At 36.6% G+C, this 20,977-nt stretch overlaps 1 protein-coding gene across 2 annotated transcripts in view; it reads right to left on the bottom strand.

Annotated features, from left to right (window-relative positions):
• Nucleotides 1–20,977, bottom strand: part of ANO10 (anoctamin 10) — a 122,048-nt gene that overhangs the window by 40,875 nt on the left and 60,196 nt on the right. For both annotated transcript variants that reach the window (XM_036378987.1, XM_054517176.1), the window contains one exon: nucleotides 673–789. In XM_036378987.1, coding sequence (XP_036234880.1) covers nucleotides 673–789 — 117 coding nt within the window. The remainder of the gene's footprint in view (nucleotides 1–672; nucleotides 790–20,977) is intronic.

Raw genomic sequence — 20,977 nt, 5'->3', positions numbered from 1 at the left:
CCAGCTCTGTAGGACCTCTGTTATCCTACTGAGCTAATCCCATGCAACTCTTCATATCTTGTGATCTCCACCACTAACTCTATGGAATTATTGGTTAAAACAAAATTTTCAGTAAAACAATTCAGTTCCTTATTTTCCTAAATTGCTTTGGAATGTTTGTAAAGTATATTGTAGAATATACACTTTTACACAATAAAATGAGACTACTGTATGGACAGTAAAATAAGACAACATTACTATTTCCTCATGTGTATATACTTCTCAACACAATTATTTCAAACATGTTCAGACTGTTTACAATTTCTGATTACTACTAGAGCCAAGTTAACTGTTTACTTGTGATGGTATTTCAGAAATGAAAGAAATTCTAGTGTTGTAGTAACAAACACCTCCAGGAGTTGAAATGAGATTTCATAGAGCCTAATGTCCTTTAAAAGTGACAATATAAACAGAGTATGCTTGCACACACGAGGACAACAGACATTATAAGGTGCCACACTGCCAGTCACACCAGGAATTTCAAGCTGTCTGAAAGGGCACATCATTTTCCTGGTGTGGATTTGCATATATTGGTGGGTTGGAAGGACAGACAAATATGTCAAAGCTCTCTGCTCTACTTCTTAAGTAATGATGGATTAAGAGAAAATGAAGCTGCATCTGAAATGCTCTTACCTGTTGTTTGAGCGCCTCTAAAGATTCAAATTCCAATTTGGCGAGTTTCATCTGGATATCTCTTGGTTTATCAGGAATTACAAACGCCATGATAAACTTTATTGCTAGTAGCAAGTGCTGTGAAAAAAAAGGAAAAAGAAAAATGTTGTTTTATAGAGTTTGAATCATGGAGAAAACAGCATAATATTCCTAAATTTTAGTAATAGAGGTATAAACAATGATTTCTTGTGACACGTACAACACAGCTCACTATAACCACATTAAGGCTCAGCTACTCCATATTTTTTCTGTTTGCAGTCATTCATAATTTGAATCTAAACACAGATAGTCTGCCTTATTTCCATAGTAATCCTATTTTCACTATATACAATAACATTCTAATTGAATTTTGTATTTGTGATTCCAGATAAAATAATAGCTTTTAAAATGTATTATTGGTGTACAGGAATTGAATATAGTATATACTGCGCCCAGTATATACAGTTTCAGAGTGAATTTTTTTACATGCATATAAATATATATATACACACAAATATAATCCTTAAAGAAGTGGCACACCCATGAACAGAAACTTTTCAGGAAATGGAGAAACATTCCATATATAAGATGTCAAATCAGTCATAATTTATTGCAAAATTAGAGACTGAGCAGTCTCTAAATTTCACTTAAATACGCACGATCTCACAAAACACAAATGCCAAACTGTCAAGTCAGTAGTTTTGTTTCTTCATTTATGTCAACTACAATCTAAATAATAAATCTTCTTCTATCAAGGCCCAAGCTGACAATATACTGCATATTTGTAAGCAGGAACTTGCTCCCAGCTGAGAAAGATAAAGCAACACTCAAATGTGCCTTTTATGTTATATGTGTGCTTAACTTCAAGCACATGCTTACATCGCCATGATGATACTCATGGAGATGCTTAAATTCAGGTAGCACATACAAAATACTTCCCAAATTCTCCCAAATTTTAAAATATAAAATGAAGCAGAGCAGTGCTCCTCTCTGAAATACCATCTTGCTGAACTGTATGATCTTAATGGACTTGGGCACACAAATAACAACATAACAGACAAAAAAAATCCATCAGATTATGGTATTACACAAGCAAGAAGCTAATGAAAATACTACAGGCTTCAAAGGAGCTGTGATGAAATTCTAAACAAGCTAATATATAAGAATTAAAGTAAAAAGTATGATTATGGTAATAAGAGACAAAGAGCCATACGTTTAAATATTTCTTAAAATGTATTGCAGAAACATAGTAGGTCAAAGAAACAAACATTACAAGGAATAATACCTTCTTTAAAGAGGTGAAAGAAAGGCTGAAAATTGATACAATGAACAAACAAAGACTAAAAGTTTAATGAATCAACTGGTATTGATTTGTGTGTAATGCAATGATTAATAACACATTATTAAAAAAATTATGTCAACAGTACAACATTCTCTCCCTCATTTAGATTTTCCTTTCCCCCTCTAGTTAATACTGTCTGCTACTAAGAAACTTTTTTTCCAAAAAAAAAAAGATAGCAAATAATGTTGGTTTATGATAAAAACACACAGCAATAAAATATGGATCAGAGTCAGCTCTGGAGGAATTTCTTAAATGGAAAAAGGTAAAATGTTGAAAACAACAACTGATCAAGACAAACAATATTCCTATGCAGAAGTCATAAGTAATCACAGGTTGAAGGGGGAGTAACTAACTCACCGATAAAATTTTGATGTGTAAATGTAAAAATAAAGAGATCAAATTGGGAATTACTCAAAACTAAATAACAGAATGGGGCTAAAATCTTATGCTTAAGGCAGAATTAACAAAAATTGAGGTATCCGGAGAATGATATTTATCTGAAAAGTTACAATGAACAGTTAAAAAGAGTATCACACAATGTCACTTCTAGATGCCTAAAGTCCTTTGCACTGGGGTTCATCTCACATTACTCAACCAAAAAATAAAAGTATTTTTGAAATCATATTAAGGAGTGAAAATCAAAGTTTGCAACTGTAATTATTCAAGCACTGCCTCTTGAGGAATTTTAAAAAACATGAGCCAAGTGAGTAACTTTACACAGAGACTTCAAAGTAGTTCCAAATTCAAACAGCTTTTAAGAAAATACAACAAATAATTTCAAGGAAATGTAAATAATATTATGGAGGATAGAGACTGCCTAAGTTTTTCCCATTTCTAATACAGGTGAGGAAGGAATAGAAGAGACATCTAGGGAAATCAGAGCAAAACCCAACAAAACCACTGCATTTAATCATGGAAAACATTGTATCTTTTAAAATAAATTTAGAAGAGCAACATGTTTTAAATTGCTTTACTATGTAATGACTTTTACTGCGGGATTACCTTGTCAGAAATTAGTTTTCATGCAAGCACTACTCAGCCAACAAACACAAAGATACAGTCTTAAACAAGAAGGCAGAACCTCTGACTCATCTTCAAGCCAGAGCGGGATCAGAAGTTGGAGTACAGATGTGGGAAGTCACTACTTTTGCCTGCCCCACTGCCATGTCTTTCCTAGGCATCCACTAAAAGCCATTGTTAAAAAAAAAAAAAATTAAAAATTACAGGGTTAGGTAGACCTTTGGTTTACTCTTCTGAATGGCTTTTTAATGTTCTTTTCCCTCCCATGGAAACAAAACTTTACCAGTCATAAAGTGCCCAGACTGTGGGGGATGTCCCTGTGTGCAAGACCTGCAACTTCAGAAAACACACTGGACTTAACACACTGCAGATTGAGCTCAAGCCCACCTCGTAACTCCCATGAACCTGAAAAAAGCCAGCAGATAAACAGCCTCCCTTGGATAACTTTTCCAGCTGTTCATATTGCAAATTTAGAACAGTATTAATAAAACTGTCAAGGCAGAAATTATGAATCTGGGTCATGTGATGCATGAAACCTCTTGAAAAGAAATGGTTATTAACAGTTTATATTTCATTTTGAAATTGTAATTTGACAAAGGAAATGCAAGTAGTTATTCAAGAGAAATTGAAGGAAAAAGTAGGGAGTTGAGTAGTTATTATTTTAGTCACATTCCCATACTGATTTCTTAATCTTGTTTAGTGTAACTCCTGGAAGTCAGATCCACAAAAAGCAGGTATCTGCTTTGAAAAAAGAAATGTCTAAGGAGTATGGTATAAATCACCAGAAGACAAGATTTAGTTTCATTACATTAACACTAGTATGAATATGTTATAAAACCAAAATACTAAAGTTTATCCAAATTTGCTACACTAGCATGAATGTATTTGTTCAATATTAAAAATATCTTCATAGTGCTGGTTTTTGGTTTGGATTTATTTTATTTTGGGGTTTTTTTTGCTGAAACCAGGTTACAAACCCAATCATTATTTCTATCTGCAACCATTAAAAAGCAGTGAAAGGCAAGAACATGCCTTTCATGATTACAAGAGAACTATTCCACTGTGAGCAAAACCCAGGGTAACATTCCCACAAGCTGTAAGTTCTCCAATGCCAACAGCAAAGTCCCCTCTCATTTTGCAGTGCGCCAAGTGAACACACAAACAGCACTGAACCTCTTCCCCCTGATAAATGCAATGCCATCAAACTTGTGGTCCCGTGCCAGGGGCTTGGTGAGCCAGAAGAACTATTCTGTTCTGCAAAGCCACCAACAAGAGCAGAAGCAGCAGCTGTGTTTTGCAGCAGTGGGTCCCCAACCTCACCTCTTCCAAAACAAAAATTGCCAATTAGGGTTAAATTCCTGAAATTATGAACAGTTAATTTGATTTCTATAGTGGATTTACCACAGCAATTCCTGACAAAATCTACTCAACTGAAGAAAAAAAACTAAAAAAACAGTAGCTGTGCTGCTGGTTAGCTGATAAAGTGCATTCCAAACATCAGCTTGGGGAGACATTAATAAAATTTTGCATCAAAAGTCTGTTTTATAATCTACTACTTATAGAAACTTTCAATTAAAATCAGAAATCTGGACCTAGACTAGCCTAGAACCGGTCTATACTCTGAAGCAAGGTGGTCTCTGGTTACCAACTGCACAAGTGAAGAAGCCAACACCTGAGAACAGCTCCTCATTTGAACCTCTGTCCTCTGCTGGCCTTTGCCAAAGGAAAGTATCAGAGCAAAATCATGTTGTTGTCAGAGAAGGCAGGGAGATCATTAGTTTCCTTGCTAGGACTCCAGATCACAGTATTCTGACATTAAAATAAGCTAAGTTCAAACACTATGAACAGACAAAACAAAATAAAACAAAACAAAAACACAACCAAAAAAACCCCAAAAGCCGCCAAACCAAATTTTATCTTTTAGTGGCAACAGTTTTTAGTTTAGTGGGTCTTGCATGTTTCTGAGAGGAGCAAAAAACACAGGAGGAAAGTGAAAAGCGATTCTGTCAGGGAAGCAATACAGGCAAAGAAAAATTTTCATAAAGCTCAGGAAGTTCAATTAAATTAAACTGTCTTTAATAGGTGTTAATAAATTTATGAGCAAACATTTCTGCAATATACATAAGAAGAAAGCATGACCAGACCTCCCTTCCCTCCTGTAGACTGAACTGGCTTCAACAGAGAGCCTTGCTGAGACAGAATTATCACAGTAAGGGACTTTAAAAAGGGCCTTTCTTCTGCTAGTCCAAAAAATGCTGCTTTTAAAATCACATAACCCATATATTATCATAGAATTTTTCTTTCAAAATTTCACTTCATCCAAAAACATGTCCAAAATCCTGGGAGAGGAGAGGGGAGAAATGACAAAAAAGTTATTATGTGTTGGATCTATTTCATGGTTTCTTCACCTCTCCCATTAATCTTCTCTTCCACAAACATCCACATGCACACACTCACAATCCTAACACCTGCCACAATCTGTAAGCTCCATCTACCCTATTTATTTATTTATTCCCAAAGCAGCATAGCCCATTTCTCCCTCATTTCAGCCTCCTCCCTGCTGAAACCCCAGGGAAACACTAGGACTGAAGTGCAGCCTTCCTGCCTCAGATCCAATGCCTTCTGCCACTCCAGCACAGTGAAATGTGCCTCAGTTCTCAACTGGAGTATGCTCAGTCCAGGTGAAAAGTTCATGTGCTTACACCTGATGTGCTTCTTTAAGACATTACAAAGCACATAAACCAGGGATGTTTCAGAAGCTTGTATCTTTGCCAAGTTGGGACAGTTTCTAATAGGAGCATCCCAAAGCACATTCTTTAGACCAGAGTGAAACCTCTGTCAGCCTGCACACTGCTACCTCAGAGCACAAATACAATGCCTCAACACAACAATAATCTGATTTTTATATATTTATAAATAGCCTATCTTTATTTCTTTACCTATAGATCTTCCACTTTCATAAAAGGTGCAAGGCATTTATTTAAAATACAAAACCTCAAAACTCCAAACTTAAAAGAACCTGTCTAGCAGGAAGAGTTTCAGCCTGTCCCATTAAAGTGTGGCTGAGGCAGATGCAAGTGAGCAGACACTTATTACAAAACGTGTTGGGCAGCGTGAGCAGACAGCATTATCCGGTCCATTTATCATCTGTAACAGAGCATCCCTTTCCTCCCCTCACATCCTGAGCACACACACACACACACACAGAGGCTGCCCAAGGAAACCTGGCAGCTCCATTTCTGCCAGAGCATTTCACAGACTGTCAGAAGGGCAGGAGCAGATCACCCATCTTCTGTTGACCGCACCGGCACATTTGAAACCTGGACATGCTCAACGGAATGCTTAAACTTATGTTTAGTTTTAAGCATATCTATGAATATACTTAAGTTCAGAAAAACATTTAAGCCTGAAAATGCCCAAGTCATTTGCTGAATCTGGATCTTAAAACTGAATGGCTGAATCACAGTGCTTTCTTTTTTTCCTGGAGGTGGCTGAATGCAACATGTATTAAATTAATGAGTTTGAAAGGAAAAATGCCAGCTTGCACGGTGTCTTCTTGCATTTACACTTCAGAAACTGTTTTAGGTAGTGCAGAAATCCTGGTCTGTATTTTTACTACCAATCCACTGTAAAACGTCACAAGTAGAAATCTATGCTGAAAAAGATACCAGGTTTAATATGCAGTTCTGAGGTACATTTCAAAGTAAAAAGTATCAAACTGCATAATGAGAATCTGGGCTCATTTTACCAGCTCTGGTCTCTAGAAGCACTGAAACACACCTCTTTCCAGATAAGTCTGTCTTATGCCTTAAAACTAATTAATTGGTTTCTCTCAGAAGAAGCAAATTTATTTGCTGAATACTACAATTGCTTTATATACTATCAAAATGGAAAAAAAAAAAAGAAGAAGACATGTCCAGACCAGCACTGCTGAGCAAGAGACTAACAAATAAGACAACAAGAAAGGGTTTTTTTTAAGTAAACAAAAAAAGAAAAAGTTAAGATAATCTCTAAGGAAACAGATTCTGTGCTCATGTTTCCAGGAAGCAACTGCAGAAGCAATGAGTTAAGCAAAGCAAAAAATAAAATACTGCAAACATCATCTCCTAGTGAGGAAACTGGTCTTTTCTACCCTTACATATTTTTGTACTCTCCTTCTGTTTTCAAGAAGAACTCTAGAAGACTGGTAGGAAAGCAAGCACAGCAAGCCAGTCCTATTTCTGGAATTTAGTCCTGCTCTTAGAAAGCCCTAGAAAGTACTTAAATTATAATATAAAAATTATATAATATATCTAAATTAAATAGATATAAAATAAAACATGTCAATTAAATAAACAAATATTTATTAAATCAGGGGAAGTCAAATAAATATTCTATCAAGAGATATACTAATAAACTCAAAAGCACAAGTAATCTGGTCAGTTACATAATTGTGAGTATTTTTCTGTCTTATGGCACCGTCATGCTTTCTAGTAATTCAATATTTTCTTTAAAAACAAATTTTCTAATTGTTTATAACTTATTTTTACTAGTGTTTAAATCACAGCTGTTACATATCATATTCAGCCAGTAATGTACTAAAGCATTATCAGGTTTTATTAGACTTTTGGAAAAGATTTAGAAGCCCAACTGTTTTCTGTAATTTTCTCCAACAATAACAATTAAGATGGGAGGCAGCCCAAAATCTATAGAAATTTTGTCACCAACTTACCTGGAACTGGAAAAAACCCATTAGTTAATTATTTCTCACCATGTACATATCTATTCAAGGCTTTTACAGATTTTTTACACTGGGATTTTAAGTCTACCTTCAAGACTGAAGTATGAAAACAAGAGGGCCAAGTGTTAGTAGAGAGGTTGTTTTGTACCAAGCCATACATACATACCCAAGTAGCATTTCCCCCTCTCTCCAGGGAAATTGCAACTTTTTGTATCTATCACTACAAATTAAGGATTCAGCATGTTCTAGAAACACTTCCTGAAAGAAAAAATTCTAAATAAAAGGTCTTCTGGTATCAGTCTTCCACAGAGACTCCTAATTGACTGCAGCTTGGGAAAAAGCAGTTGACCTAATAATCTTGTTGTATAAACACAGCACATTCTGTGACACAAAATATTTTATGATACAGCACACTTGCAAAACTGTCTGTATAAAAGCCTCTATAAAACTCAAGCATACACAAATGAGCGTTTCAGACATGCTACAGGAACAAGATTTTTCTCACATTCATTTAATCCTGTAGTCAATTCAGAAGACATGAAAAAAATCACTGTAGGTGTAAATTTGTCTTGGAGGTTGTAAGTATCTGCTAATGGTTAATTTTACAGTAACCCAACAGTCTTCAAACTAGCATGATAATACAACCCTCTCTATGTTACCATTAGGTAATCCTGAAATGTTTTTGCACAATGCTTATCTCAATTTATGGCCAGCATTTAATAGGAACTGGGATGAGAGTTGCCAAAAGCCAAATTAGCTAATGCTGAATGTAATGAACAGCAGAGCTTTGATCATGCTGTGAAATAAATTCTAAGTGAAAAGTGGAAAGAAAGATGCCCATGGAATTAAAATTGACAGTATGATTAATACAAGCCATATGAAGGTACCTCTTAGCTGATTGCTAACGTTACAGATTGGCTTCCACACTGACAGGTATAGTTTACTGTCAAAATGCCCTAATGCTCCACATCAGAGAAGGGGGGGAAAATTGCCATTTTCTATTAATCTGCAAAACTTACACTTCTTTCTACATTTAAGTCATACATTTTTCTCTGTGAAAAGAGATACAAGGAAATTATGGCATGAGTCACTGTACTTATGCATTGTAAGGAATTCTGTTCACCAGGGCTCAAAAATTCCTCTTGGTGACCAAACTAGATGACCCATGATTAGTAAGGAGATATGAAGCACCATTTCTGCCAGGGTTTTAAAACTGTTAGTTCAGTGATAAACAGAATTTGTCACCTACTGCAAACATCACAGATTTTAGGAACTCTTTGTTCCTGCCTCAACCAAACCTCACTTGTCCTAGTCCAAGCTGAAGTGAACACAGCTCCAAATGAGATGTGGACAGATTCAGCAAAGATATCAAAATGTACACATATGAAAGCAAATCCACTATACTTCAACAAGCCTTACAGATGGTTTTCCCAAAACTGTGGGGTGGTTCTGGAGACTGAAAGACAATTATACTTATCTTTTTTTTTTCCCCCCCAGTTTGAAAACTGGTGATAAATGGGTGATGGAAAAGGTGATGTAGCATCTACATTAGAATTTAAGCTATTTTAAACATTGAAATTTATGTTCTGTCACCTTGACAGCAAGAAACAAAAATGGTAACTGGTGTTTAGTTTTAAGGGCGAAATCTCAGCCAGTCATTCTTCAAGATGATACACACTTTATCTTTTAACTGTGAATAACAAGTTCTCCAACTAGATGCATTGCATTATATTTACAGCCATTTGCTTATTTCTCTCACAACTCCCTGGCTGTAGACTTAGGATGCTTTCAAGACTGATTCACAAGAACATTCATCCTAGTGAAAAATCTCTTTGCCTTACAACACGAAGATAAATAAAGAACCATAACTGAATAAACATGTTTTAAACAAAACATAGTGTTTCACCACACTGCCAATGCATCTTCACTGAATGACTTAAGATTTTAGTGTAATGCACAGCTTTCTTCCTACTGTATTCACCCTGTTCTAAGTGGTTTGCTTTGCTCTACTTCTGTTTGAAGTTGTAAGTAAATTCTGTAGGACATGGCACATTTTTTAATCTGGACCAAAAGGTGACTCATGCAATGTTAAATAATAAACAAAATGTCACAGGCATGACTCATCAGAGAATAAACCAACGGTATTGCAATATATCACACTCTAACCTGCAGATTAATTGTCGTCTCTATTCCTGTGCAGCGTTAATCAAAATGAATTAATTGAAAAGGGTCCAATAAAACTAGCTAATCTGAAACAATTGTGGAGGGAAAAATCACAACTGACTATTTTTTCATATTGGGAACTCATCACCTGCATTTCTTCCTGTAAAAACTAAGGGTTTTTTTTGTCAAAACTATGCAAAGTCAAATAATCCTTTGCTTTTCTATAAAGGTCAGGAGGAAAGCTTTCCATTCAGCTGGAGTATTTTATTAAACATTGCAGCAGGTGTTTGGATATGCTGCCAACTCCTAAAAAGCTTTCATTAAAACGGTATCTTAAAAAAAAATAAAGACCTATACATCCTCCTCAAGCCCTCTTTATCTGTCTTTTCTCTGGATGGGTATTCACAAAATTACACACCATTTTCTCTGGTTTAGAACACCATTACCTGCCCTAGCTATAAAAAAAGAGTTCTTCATCAAAGCTGCTGGAAGCAAGCCATGCAATTCTCACATCAGCTTTTATGGTCACGGCAGATCCCTGCAACAGAGTACAGCCCAGAGTTTAGCCTTAGCTGCTAACTTGCTTCAGCTTCTTGGGAACATAATTGGTTTGTTCCAGCTGACAAAAAGGGAATCTTTAACTGTGTGCCAAATTCACTTTTGAGACAAAATCCTGCAGTTAATGCTGAACTCTTTGTGTCATCTGCAAGTAATGGAGTTTTGCAGCAATAACACACCTCCTAACTTTATGCACTCACATAAAAACAGCCTAAGAAACACTTCCAGAACAGCTTATGTCTTTAAGGAATGCAAAGCCCTTGGAAAGGTGTATTCTTCACAAGAGAGGAAGAACAAGCCATGCTCTACACAGTGCATGTAGATTCAGTGATTCTATCAAGCCCTTCTGTCAGCTGAGAATGTGAGTCAAAATGTGAATCCAGCACGAAGATTACAAAGCAGTAATTCCTATACCCTGGGATACACACAGCTCCATCAGTGCAGTACTGTTCTCCAAAAATATCAACATAACCCAACACTTACAGCTTGACAAATTCAGTGGGCATTTGTGACATCTCAAAAAAATCACATTTAAACAGAAGAGGTTGTCAATTGAACTCTGATGTATATGGAGAAATAAATACCAGCAAATATGATAATACATCAACAAAGGCCTTTACTTACTCATTTAAGAGTTTTTTTTCTGAGACTTGGTTGTTTGCCCTTTGGAACTACAGTCAGAACAGAAAGCCAACAGTTTAATCTCAGTGGTGTAAGAGCTTTGACAACATGTAGTGAGCACAACTTCTCATCTCCCTACAAACAGCAAGGCTGAAAGCAAAAAAAAAAAAAAAAGATAAAAAATTTAAAAGCTCTAAAAGAGCTCTATTTACAGATTTAATTAGAATTTTAAGACCATTTGGAGAAAGACCAACTTGCAGTAAGGGCTCAGCATCACTTTGTTGCTATGAAACACTATCATACAGGAATAATCAGCCATAAAAACCTGCAGCTGACTCGTTCCATGGCAGAAATGATCTCAGCTGAGAAGGACACTTTCAATTTAAAATGAAGTAAATAGTAATTTAGTAATTTTGAACATGGCTCTAAAATATACCTCAAGAATCTCAAACTGTTAACACTGAGATGTCAAACAAGATTCTGGACCTTAGTAACTAAATCTGAACCAGTCCTTGTGTAATTATGCACCAAGAAGAGACAGGTGGAAAACTAAGACACTTCACACACGAATGTCAACAGAACTGACCCAGGCTGTCCTGAGATTCTGAACAGACCAGGGACTAAAGGAAGAAATCACCTCTACCTGTGGTAGTAGTAGAAGGTCTGCTACTAATAATTCAAAGAGGTAACACAATACCAAAAAGAACATTATCTCAACTTCAAAACTCATTCTGGGAATGAGAGAAAGCTGTGAAGAGGCATTACCTTACTACAAGAGTAACTTCTGGCAGCAGTGACTTGTGCTTGCTGTGAACTAGGACGATGGTGTTACAGAAGTATGTATCCCACAGACTTGGAGTTTTGAACCAGTCCTGGGTCTGCACACAGAGACTGATGAAAAGCAGGTATTTACTTCCTGAATCTGGGGACCATTTGTACTTACTGATTTGCCTTATGACCAGACTGAAAAGTAATACTCTTTCTTCTCTTAAGAAAATGGTGGAAATGAAACTATTCTACAGTGCCTTTCCCTCTGCTTGCAGATGAAGGAACTTACTGCTCCTTTTTTGTGCTAAGTGTGGGTAAGGAGAGTTCTTCAGGACAAGTGAGAGAAGCATACAGAAAAAGGCAAAAGCATGTACAAGAAATGTGAATGCACATTCCTGTACAAAAGTACAGGACTGAGCAAAGCTGGTGCATCAGGGCAAGGCTTGCTGCAAAGAGAGCATGCCTTGGAATGGACTGTGACGCCCCAGCACTCTGCCAGCTTCACTGCCCCCAAACAGCAATGTAAGCCAGTTTACCATCTCCACACCCTGCTGGCTCCAAAAGGGACAAGATGACTCCTGGGATGCAGAGACAGGTGCTCACCTCTAAAAATAGGCAGTCCTGGTAAACTAATGCAATTAATGTCTTCAAAAGAAACACATTTATAGAAGTGAAAACACTGAAGGATCACAACATTTCAAATCTTTCATCCAAACAGACTCCCTCAACAGCAAACGAATCTGAACTACAAACAAAACAACAGCACTGTGAACTGTCAAAACATGAACAAAATTTTCACTTTGTTGAGACCCTGCCTTTTTCCCTTAAAAGCTCTTTAAGAGCTGATACTTGAGAGTAGAAATCTCTAAAACCTCCTGGCCTAGATTTTATCTTTATCCCCCCTTTTTTATATCCTTGACCAAGTATTTGTTAATCTAAACACACACATCCTTGTGTACAAAAGAAGTCTTTCCAATATTCTCAAAAAGGTTAAAAAAATACAATGGGAGAACTTGTCCAGGAATGCTTGAGAGGTCTGGCAGTACTTGATATATGGGGTTTTGTGGCATAACAATTAAGGAATTATCTTCTAACTTAGTAAATTGCTACACAAAGCAAAAGGTTAAAGTCATTTCAGACAACAAACAGGCTCATAAATCAGTTTGGCTATTTACATTTTTTTCCTAATGTCTCATCCAGCATTTTTACTCAGAGAAGAAATATGTCTCAAACACAGGAAAAAAATTTCTCAGTCAAGCAGTATTTGAAAGTAAGACCTTTCAACATGACAAAAATCATTAGGAGAATAAAATTGAGTATATTTTTCCTTCAAACCAGGGGAACATTATCGTTCTTTGATAATACTGAATGGTTTTGGGTTAGATAAAATGACTTCACTGTATATAGCAATTTAAAATCCATTTTTATGATGATGCACCTAAGCACCACAGATACCAAGTTCTCTCAAGCCAGAAATAGCATCTTTACTCGTCAGCAGACTAGTTCACTAGAGCTTGTTCACTTTCAATGGGAACAAGCACATTACTCTCACATCTGAAAAGTATCTAGACTGTTTACAGAATGCACAGGGATGTCAGATGTAAACCAGAAAAGTTAAAACACTGTGCTGCTTCTGCTTTTGTTTTACATGACGTGATTTTTGTTTAATTTTTTTTTTCTGCATACCTGATCTTTTAACATTCATTACTATGTTTCAAACACTATGTCACTGAACACATAGCACATATATATCACCCTATTTTGTCCTGGCGTAGACTTTTAGAAATTTGAGTTTTCTATTGTTGCCTTGTGAGGAGGAGATTCTTTTGTATGAAATAATTTTGCATCTTTCCATGTTGCATTAAACCATTTTTGCTTAATTTCTCTCCCACAGCCAGAAAGCATTAGGTAATACAGTTCAAAACAAAAACATTTGAGGATCATTAATGTCCAGGATGCTTCTGAAGATACAAGCCATTCTTCAGAATCATTACTCTTCCAAGATGAATACTCAGACTTTGAAACCAGGTAAATGGCAAGAGTATTTTTGTCAAATTGCCTTGCCTGAAGTGAATATAAAACACGCTTTAGAATTCTAAAATATCATTTCTAAAGGAAAGAATGCCATTGCAGAAAAGGTTTACTTAATTATCCTGTAACACTGAAAGAGAGACAACAAGATACAGTTGTATTGATTGGAGAGGTGCTTTGTTACCCTGTTCTGTCAGAGGTTAAGTCCTTGATCTCATTAAGGACATGCTTGGTTGTTAGTAAGGGTAATTTTTCTGACAATGCTCTGCTTTTGAGGGACACAGATTTAATTTATTTCGGTTGGGTTAGAAGTTCACCTCTCCATTTCTTTCCCTTCTTTTTATTCCCCACCATGCCAGCAATCTTATCTTCACATGGCCAATTCAATTTTTTGTCCTTTGATTTTTTTTTTTAAGCTTAAATATATATGGCTGACCTTTATTTTAATTTAAATTCTCCTTCATACTTTTAGAATGTTGTCAAACTTGTTATCTGCAAGTGAACTTGTGGCACAGTAAAAGTAGTCTTTTTTTGCCCCATCAGCAGCAGGATATGTTTAATAGGATGAATTACTAGGCTTCTCTGGTCAATCTATAATTCACTCTGCCATTTCTCAACATATTCCCTTTGGAATGTACTCTAATACTCTTCTTGTGGCCCAAAGCTCCTGAGGTCCTATGCCTCAGGAGCCCTCAGTTCTGTATCTGGTATTAACAGTGAGGATATAACCAACACACAATTAACATGCCACTCCTGTGTAATCCAAAGACTGATGCACAAGACCCATATTTTGCATCCAACACAGCAATCCTGGCCCATTCCAAACAGGGTATAGTAACAGTTTAGCATTTAGGTTTACTGCAAGAATGGTAGAGATTCAATCATTAAGGAACTGCTATAAATAGAAAACCTACGATGATGGCTCACATGTTGTTTTCAAGTGTTATGTCTCTTCTCTTTCTAGATATTTGTATAGCAACAGCATTTTAAAAAAAGATTCATTTAAAAACATATGGTTTTCTGAATATATAATGCTGCTTGTAACATTACACATAGAGCTGTTTTTCAGAATGCATACTTGTCTCTCTTAAATGCAGAAAAACAATAGATACAGCCATTATTTGCTTCAAATATAATAGATGTTTTCTTGACATAAAACACAGTTTCTAAGAGTAAGTCTGGTTAGACTGTGTCACTGCAAAAAAACTGGTATTAAGATCAGGGATCCCTTGCATTTTTCCATAAGGCAATAAGGAGTTGCAAAATCCAATTTTGCCAATAAAAACTTGCAACTGAATAGAAATTATTAAAAAGCACAATGTTAATCAATTTGGGCTTGATTTAATTTCTTTCTTTTCCCTTTCTATGAGACTTATATTTGACAGCTCACAACCAACATGTCAGAAATGCCAACCAGGTCTGCTATCTAAAACGCACATGCTGTAACTCTCAGTCAATAATAGGTCTAGGAGAGATGACAACAGACGGGCACTCACTCTGTAGTGCATCATATTTCTTCCTTGTATGCACTTAGATGCTTCCCAGTGGACAATCTATTCTTCAATAACCTGTATGAACTTCTGTTACAATCTTCTGAATAATAGATCTACTTTACACAAAGTGAAGTTACTTTATGAATTTTGCTTTTATATATTCACCTGCAAAGTAAACTCTTTATCTGAAAGTGCTTACAAATGAGCAACACTACATCATGAAAACAAGGTTTTTAAATTGACTAAAAGCATTTTCAAGAACACTAACTTTGTTTTTATCTTGAATGATTGCCAACACAGCTTCCAACCATGAGGGAGCAGACTTGCGTTCCCTTGCTCACTTACTCTGCTTAAGCTTAAATAGGGCAAATAGCCTTTGCTATTTTAAATTTTGCTATTTTGTTTGTAGTCCATCAGCAAAGCATTCCCTCAGTGCAGAGGAAAGCCAGCTGGGAGCAGCAGCCTTCTCCCTCAGCACACACAGCAGGCAGGGGTGGGCCATGTGCTGCATGAGGATGGGTGGGAGCATGAAGGCAGCATGACTGAGATAAAATTTGTAATCAGGTTCTGGGCAAGGCCATTTTAATTCAGTCCAGCTAGATACCTGCATATTCCTCAGTCCCACACATTCCATGTGCACTGATGACTCAGTCTGAGCTCCTGCTCCAAACACCACAGTTTTGATCAATGACAAAAGAAGCAAGAAGGCACAGATTTATGATTAAAAAGGAAAGATTAGTGCTGAATGGTGAAGCACAAGCTCATCTTACTGGCTCTTTCTTAAAACTTGAACGCTAATAGCAGTTTTTCCTTTTTCCTGCAAAACTCATTTAGCTGTGAAGCTCACATGACAAAAAGCTCTGTATGCCTCATAGCAGAGAGGTAGAGCAAGACTAAAAGTGGAACAAACATACCTTCCTCCACAGATTAGAGTAACAAATATTATTAAGCCAAACAATAGCTCTGGAAATGAAAAATGAAAAGCAATCCCCTATCACCACATACCTCAGAGCACGAGTTTGGAGATCATATGCTGAAAACCAGTTTCTGAGAAAGTGTCAGCATGCTCTATTTTTGTTGGCATAACCAGCAGTGCTCTAGTTCTGAAAATCAGGTCAATGCTACTTTTGTACCTACGTGCAGATGCTTGAAATCAGACACCTGTATTTTATATATTCTGTCTTACTATACAATATTTATGATTTGTCCAAGTACTTGAATCACCGAAACAGACAAGCACTAATAACAATTACCCTGAAATTAAAGACTAGACATGCAAAGTCGGATTGAGACTTTTTTGTTGAGCAAAAGTAAATTAAAACCATGTATGAGATTTTCTTTCATCTAAGTTTAATTATCTAATAAATCAAGCATAACCAAGGCTAGCAGGTTCCACATCCCCAGATGGCATATTGCTCCATTCCAAATGAAGGCAGGAATGACTCTCTGCAGGTGTCTCTACATTCCCCTTGCCCAGACAGTAGTCTAGGCAACTGGCTTCAGACAGATACTAGCTTTCACACTGTTAAAGGTTAGGGGAGACTTTCCAATTTGTAGGATTTTAAGAGTAAATGCCATAAAAACCTCACCAGTTGAACTCAGAGGGAAATAAGCACAACAGTGCTTGAGTAGAAGAAATACTCCAAAACCTTTTTATGCAGAAAAGTAACTTTGAAATATTAAAAACAGTATAACTTATGAAACAGGAGGTACAGTTCCTAATCTGTTGTGAGTACTACTAAAGCAGTAATCTTGCTTAGGTTGTGAAGTGTGTACTTAATAGGTTCATTTACATGAATGGGTGCAGGCAGAGGTCTCACATTTTACTACGCTGATCTCTCCAGGGCTTCCATACAGTGTTAATGGTAATAAGTTCAGTATTTTAATAATAAGAAAAAGAAAGACTTCAGAAAACCTTTAACCTACATATGAAATACAGAATATTGGAGAAAATTTTGTGAACTATTTTTGTATAGGTAAAGGCTGCTGAGACTACAATACTGGAGAATATTTTAGAAAATGTCTTGTATATGCTTTGATGTGTTCAGTCTCAACTATTTTAAAATTACTGTACTGTGCTTACACTGGATTATCAGGAGATAAACATTTTTCTAAATTTATGACTTCTGCTGGAAAAAAAACCAAACACGCAAAGCTATATCTTCACTAACTCATCATCTGGGACATCCCAAACATTTGTACATGCACATCAAAAGAATATCAGAGAAGATGCACTGTTTTCAAGCTTCTGGAATGCAATTATAATACACTTCATGTACAGTAAAATTACTGCATTAATTTCTTTTCCAAAACATAAAGATCACTTCAGCTTTCTGGGTCTCTCTCATCATCATCATCCAGCTATGCAGGTTTCTCTAGCGCTGAGGAAATAAACATAGAATTGCTTAGTTTGGAGAAGATCTCTAAGATCAAGTCCAACTGTTAGCCCAGCCCAGCAAAGTTCATCACTAAATTGTGCCCTACGCATTACATCTACAGGTCTTTTCAATACCTCCAAGGATGGTGATTCAACACTTCCCTGGGCAGCCTGTTCCAATGCTTAACAACCCTTTCAGTGAAGAAATTTTTTCTCATATCCAATCTAAACCTCCCCTGGAGCAGCTTGAGGCCATTTCCTCTTGTTCTACTGCTTGTTACTGGGGAGAAGACACTGACTCCCACCTTGCTACAAGCCCCTTTCAGGCAGCTGTAGAGAGTAAGAAGGTTCCCTCTGAGCCTCCTTCTCTCCAGGCTAAACAATCCCAGCTCCACAGCCACTCCTCACACAATCCTCACTCACCTCATGCTCCAGACCCTTCACCAGCTTTGCTGACCTTCCTTGGACTCACTCCAGGAACTCAAAGTTCCTTCTGTCCCAAAACTGAACACAGGATTTGAGGTGTGGCCTCACCAGTGCCTGAGCACAGGGTGACAATCACTGTCCTGGTCCTGCTGGCCACACTACTGCTGATACAGGCCAGGATGCCATTGGCCTTCTTGGCCAGCTGGGCACAGACTGGCTCATGTTAGCTGCTGTTGACCATACTCCCAACAGTTTCTTTCTTGCAGAAAAGTGAACTTTCATCACACCAGCCTGTCTCCCATCAGAAAACCTTGATTTTACTGGTGCAGCAGCCCCTCATTTACATGGCTGAAGAAAATGCACTCAAATTACAGAAAAACACACAAAGAAAAGCCTACCTTCCAGGAACAAGACCCAGATAACAAGAAAAATAATTCTAATTAAAAACAATGAAGAAACAAAGGTAATTGGGCTAAAAGCAGCATCCTAAAATTCTAAAGTGGGTGTTCATAGATAATTTTTTTGTCAGATGTAGTCCAGGAATTCTAGATCAAAATAGGTAACTTGTAGTACCCCCACACACTTCCAACTATCTATGAATTCCCAGTGCAGATTAGTGCAGTCAAATGTGCTTTTAAGTGACACATTAAATTAGGAGTCCCATACCTTTTTAGAAAACTTAGGTCAATTTACTGGTAAAGCCCTCTGGCCATTAGTATTTCCATCTTAGCATTTCCCATCAACAAGTCAAATGCAAACATTTTAAGCTTCATTAGTCTTCAGCAATCCCAAATGCCAGTTTCTCGATTACCTACTGGGCTGTTGCATACTACTCCATCTCTTAAGCTGGAAGAGGGCTTACAGTATTATAAAAGCACTTAGAACTTGCATCATAAACTGAACTATTCATACCATCTGTTATAAAAGACAGAATTGTTCTCCCTGCTGAAGTAAAGATTGAGGTTAATCTGCTTCCCCAGTGCTGTGCAGTGAATCGGAAGAGCAGGGTACACTAAAATGCTAAAATCTATAGTTGCCCATTTAATGACCATTCTATATTACCTTTTCAACAACTTGGATGCACAGCTACCACAGCACATCAGTCTCATGTCCTAAAAATTCTAGACTATTCTAGATCTTGTGGCTATGTGCAAATGACTTTTTTCTTTTTTAACATTTGTATATTATTAACTATAACATTATTACTTCATGCCCAGATAGTTCAGCTGGAGAACCCACCCTCCACATGAGATGTTTAAGACAGTTATTTCAAGTGCTTTAGGTCAATAAGCCAATACTACTGCACTCTTATAAATGAGGCCAGGATTTCTCATGAGGTTTTACCAATAACTTCAGAAATATTAAATTATTCCTTTCATCCTCTTTGTCTTACCTAACACCACAGATCCCATTAAAAAAAAAAAGTTCATTGTGTTCTAGGAGACTTTATGCAAATAAAACTCTGAACACAGATTCAGCTGGAAAATGAAACTCCTACCTACACTGCCATCTTATTGTTTGCAGAACAGAACAATTAGAATTTAGAAATAAATTCATTTTCATGGCAAAATTAAAAACAGAAAGCTCATTATATGAAGAGTAAACCAGCTTTCAAAAGGTGTATTTTATTTTCTTATGCAAGTATTTGGACTGTGTGTTTAGGCCAAATTTTTCTCCCATCACAACTCACTTTCTGATGATGACTGAGGTCATGAATGCTGGATTAGAAAGCAACAATTAAGACTCTTCCTGCAGTAAAGTGTCATAGTAGAGCTCAAACAATATATCTAAAAATATGGAAAGAAATATAGGAGAACAGAATAAAATAACAGGTGAAAATTTGTCCTACATTCAAGTGCAGTGCAGAGAAGAAATTCCTTTTGAGTAGTTCCAGGTAGGTGCTCTGGTGGCAGATACTATGAAGAAAGGGGAAAAGAAGCATCTTACAGACAAAGGAGAAATAATCTGGGCTCAGGCCCACTTTTTCATTTGGAAAGATTTGGAAATATTATGCATACTTGGCTTCCATAACAAGAGCTCTTAAGCTAGTTTGTATTATATGACAAAGTTATTTATCATTTACAATGTAAGATTCTGGTGAAGAAAATTTGCAAATAAGATGAAAAAAATCTAAATATTTTACTGGTCAGACAAGTTCAAGGAAAAAAATCTACAATTCTGCACTAAATCGTAAGAGGAAAAAACAGCTTTACGATTTTTAATGAATGAAGAAATAAATTCTAGTTAAGTTACTTTTAAGACTTCAGTATGTGTTTTTGGTATGATGGGAAAAAATGAGCTAATAAAAATATTTTATTTTTAATTTCGGGAACAGAAAAAAAAGCAAAGTAAATCATAGTGAAGTAAATCTCTCATTTTCTCACACATGCACTGTCCCCAACAGATACATTATTTAAGACCTACATGCCCTATCATATGAAAACCAGATGTAAGCTTACCCATGTTACAGACACAGACAAAAAACTCTACCAAGACTGCAGTGCAAGCTTCAAGGATAGAACTATGCAGAAGGCATCGCTGCTGAAAAAGTACAAAGCCACCTTAAAATCTTGCTCTTTACTGTGGCTGCATATTCAGTTTGTCTCTCAGAGGAACATGCACACAGCATCAGGTGATGATAAAATCTAGAGCTGTAATGCTGTTTACAGTGTCTATACATGAATCAAACCATGGCTTTATCCAAGTGTGACAGAATTCCTATGAGATAGAAGGAGCTCAGTGAACCATCACACTCTTCTAATGAGTAA

The sequence above is a fragment of the Molothrus ater genome, chromosome 1, assembly GCF_012460135.2.
Source record: "Molothrus ater isolate BHLD 08-10-18 breed brown headed cowbird chromosome 1, BPBGC_Mater_1.1, whole genome shotgun sequence".
Taxonomy (NCBI): domain Eukaryota; kingdom Metazoa; phylum Chordata; class Aves; order Passeriformes; family Icteridae; genus Molothrus; species Molothrus ater.
The sequence above is the reverse complement of the archived record's forward strand: the minus strand, read 5'-3'. Positions and strand labels throughout refer to the sequence as shown.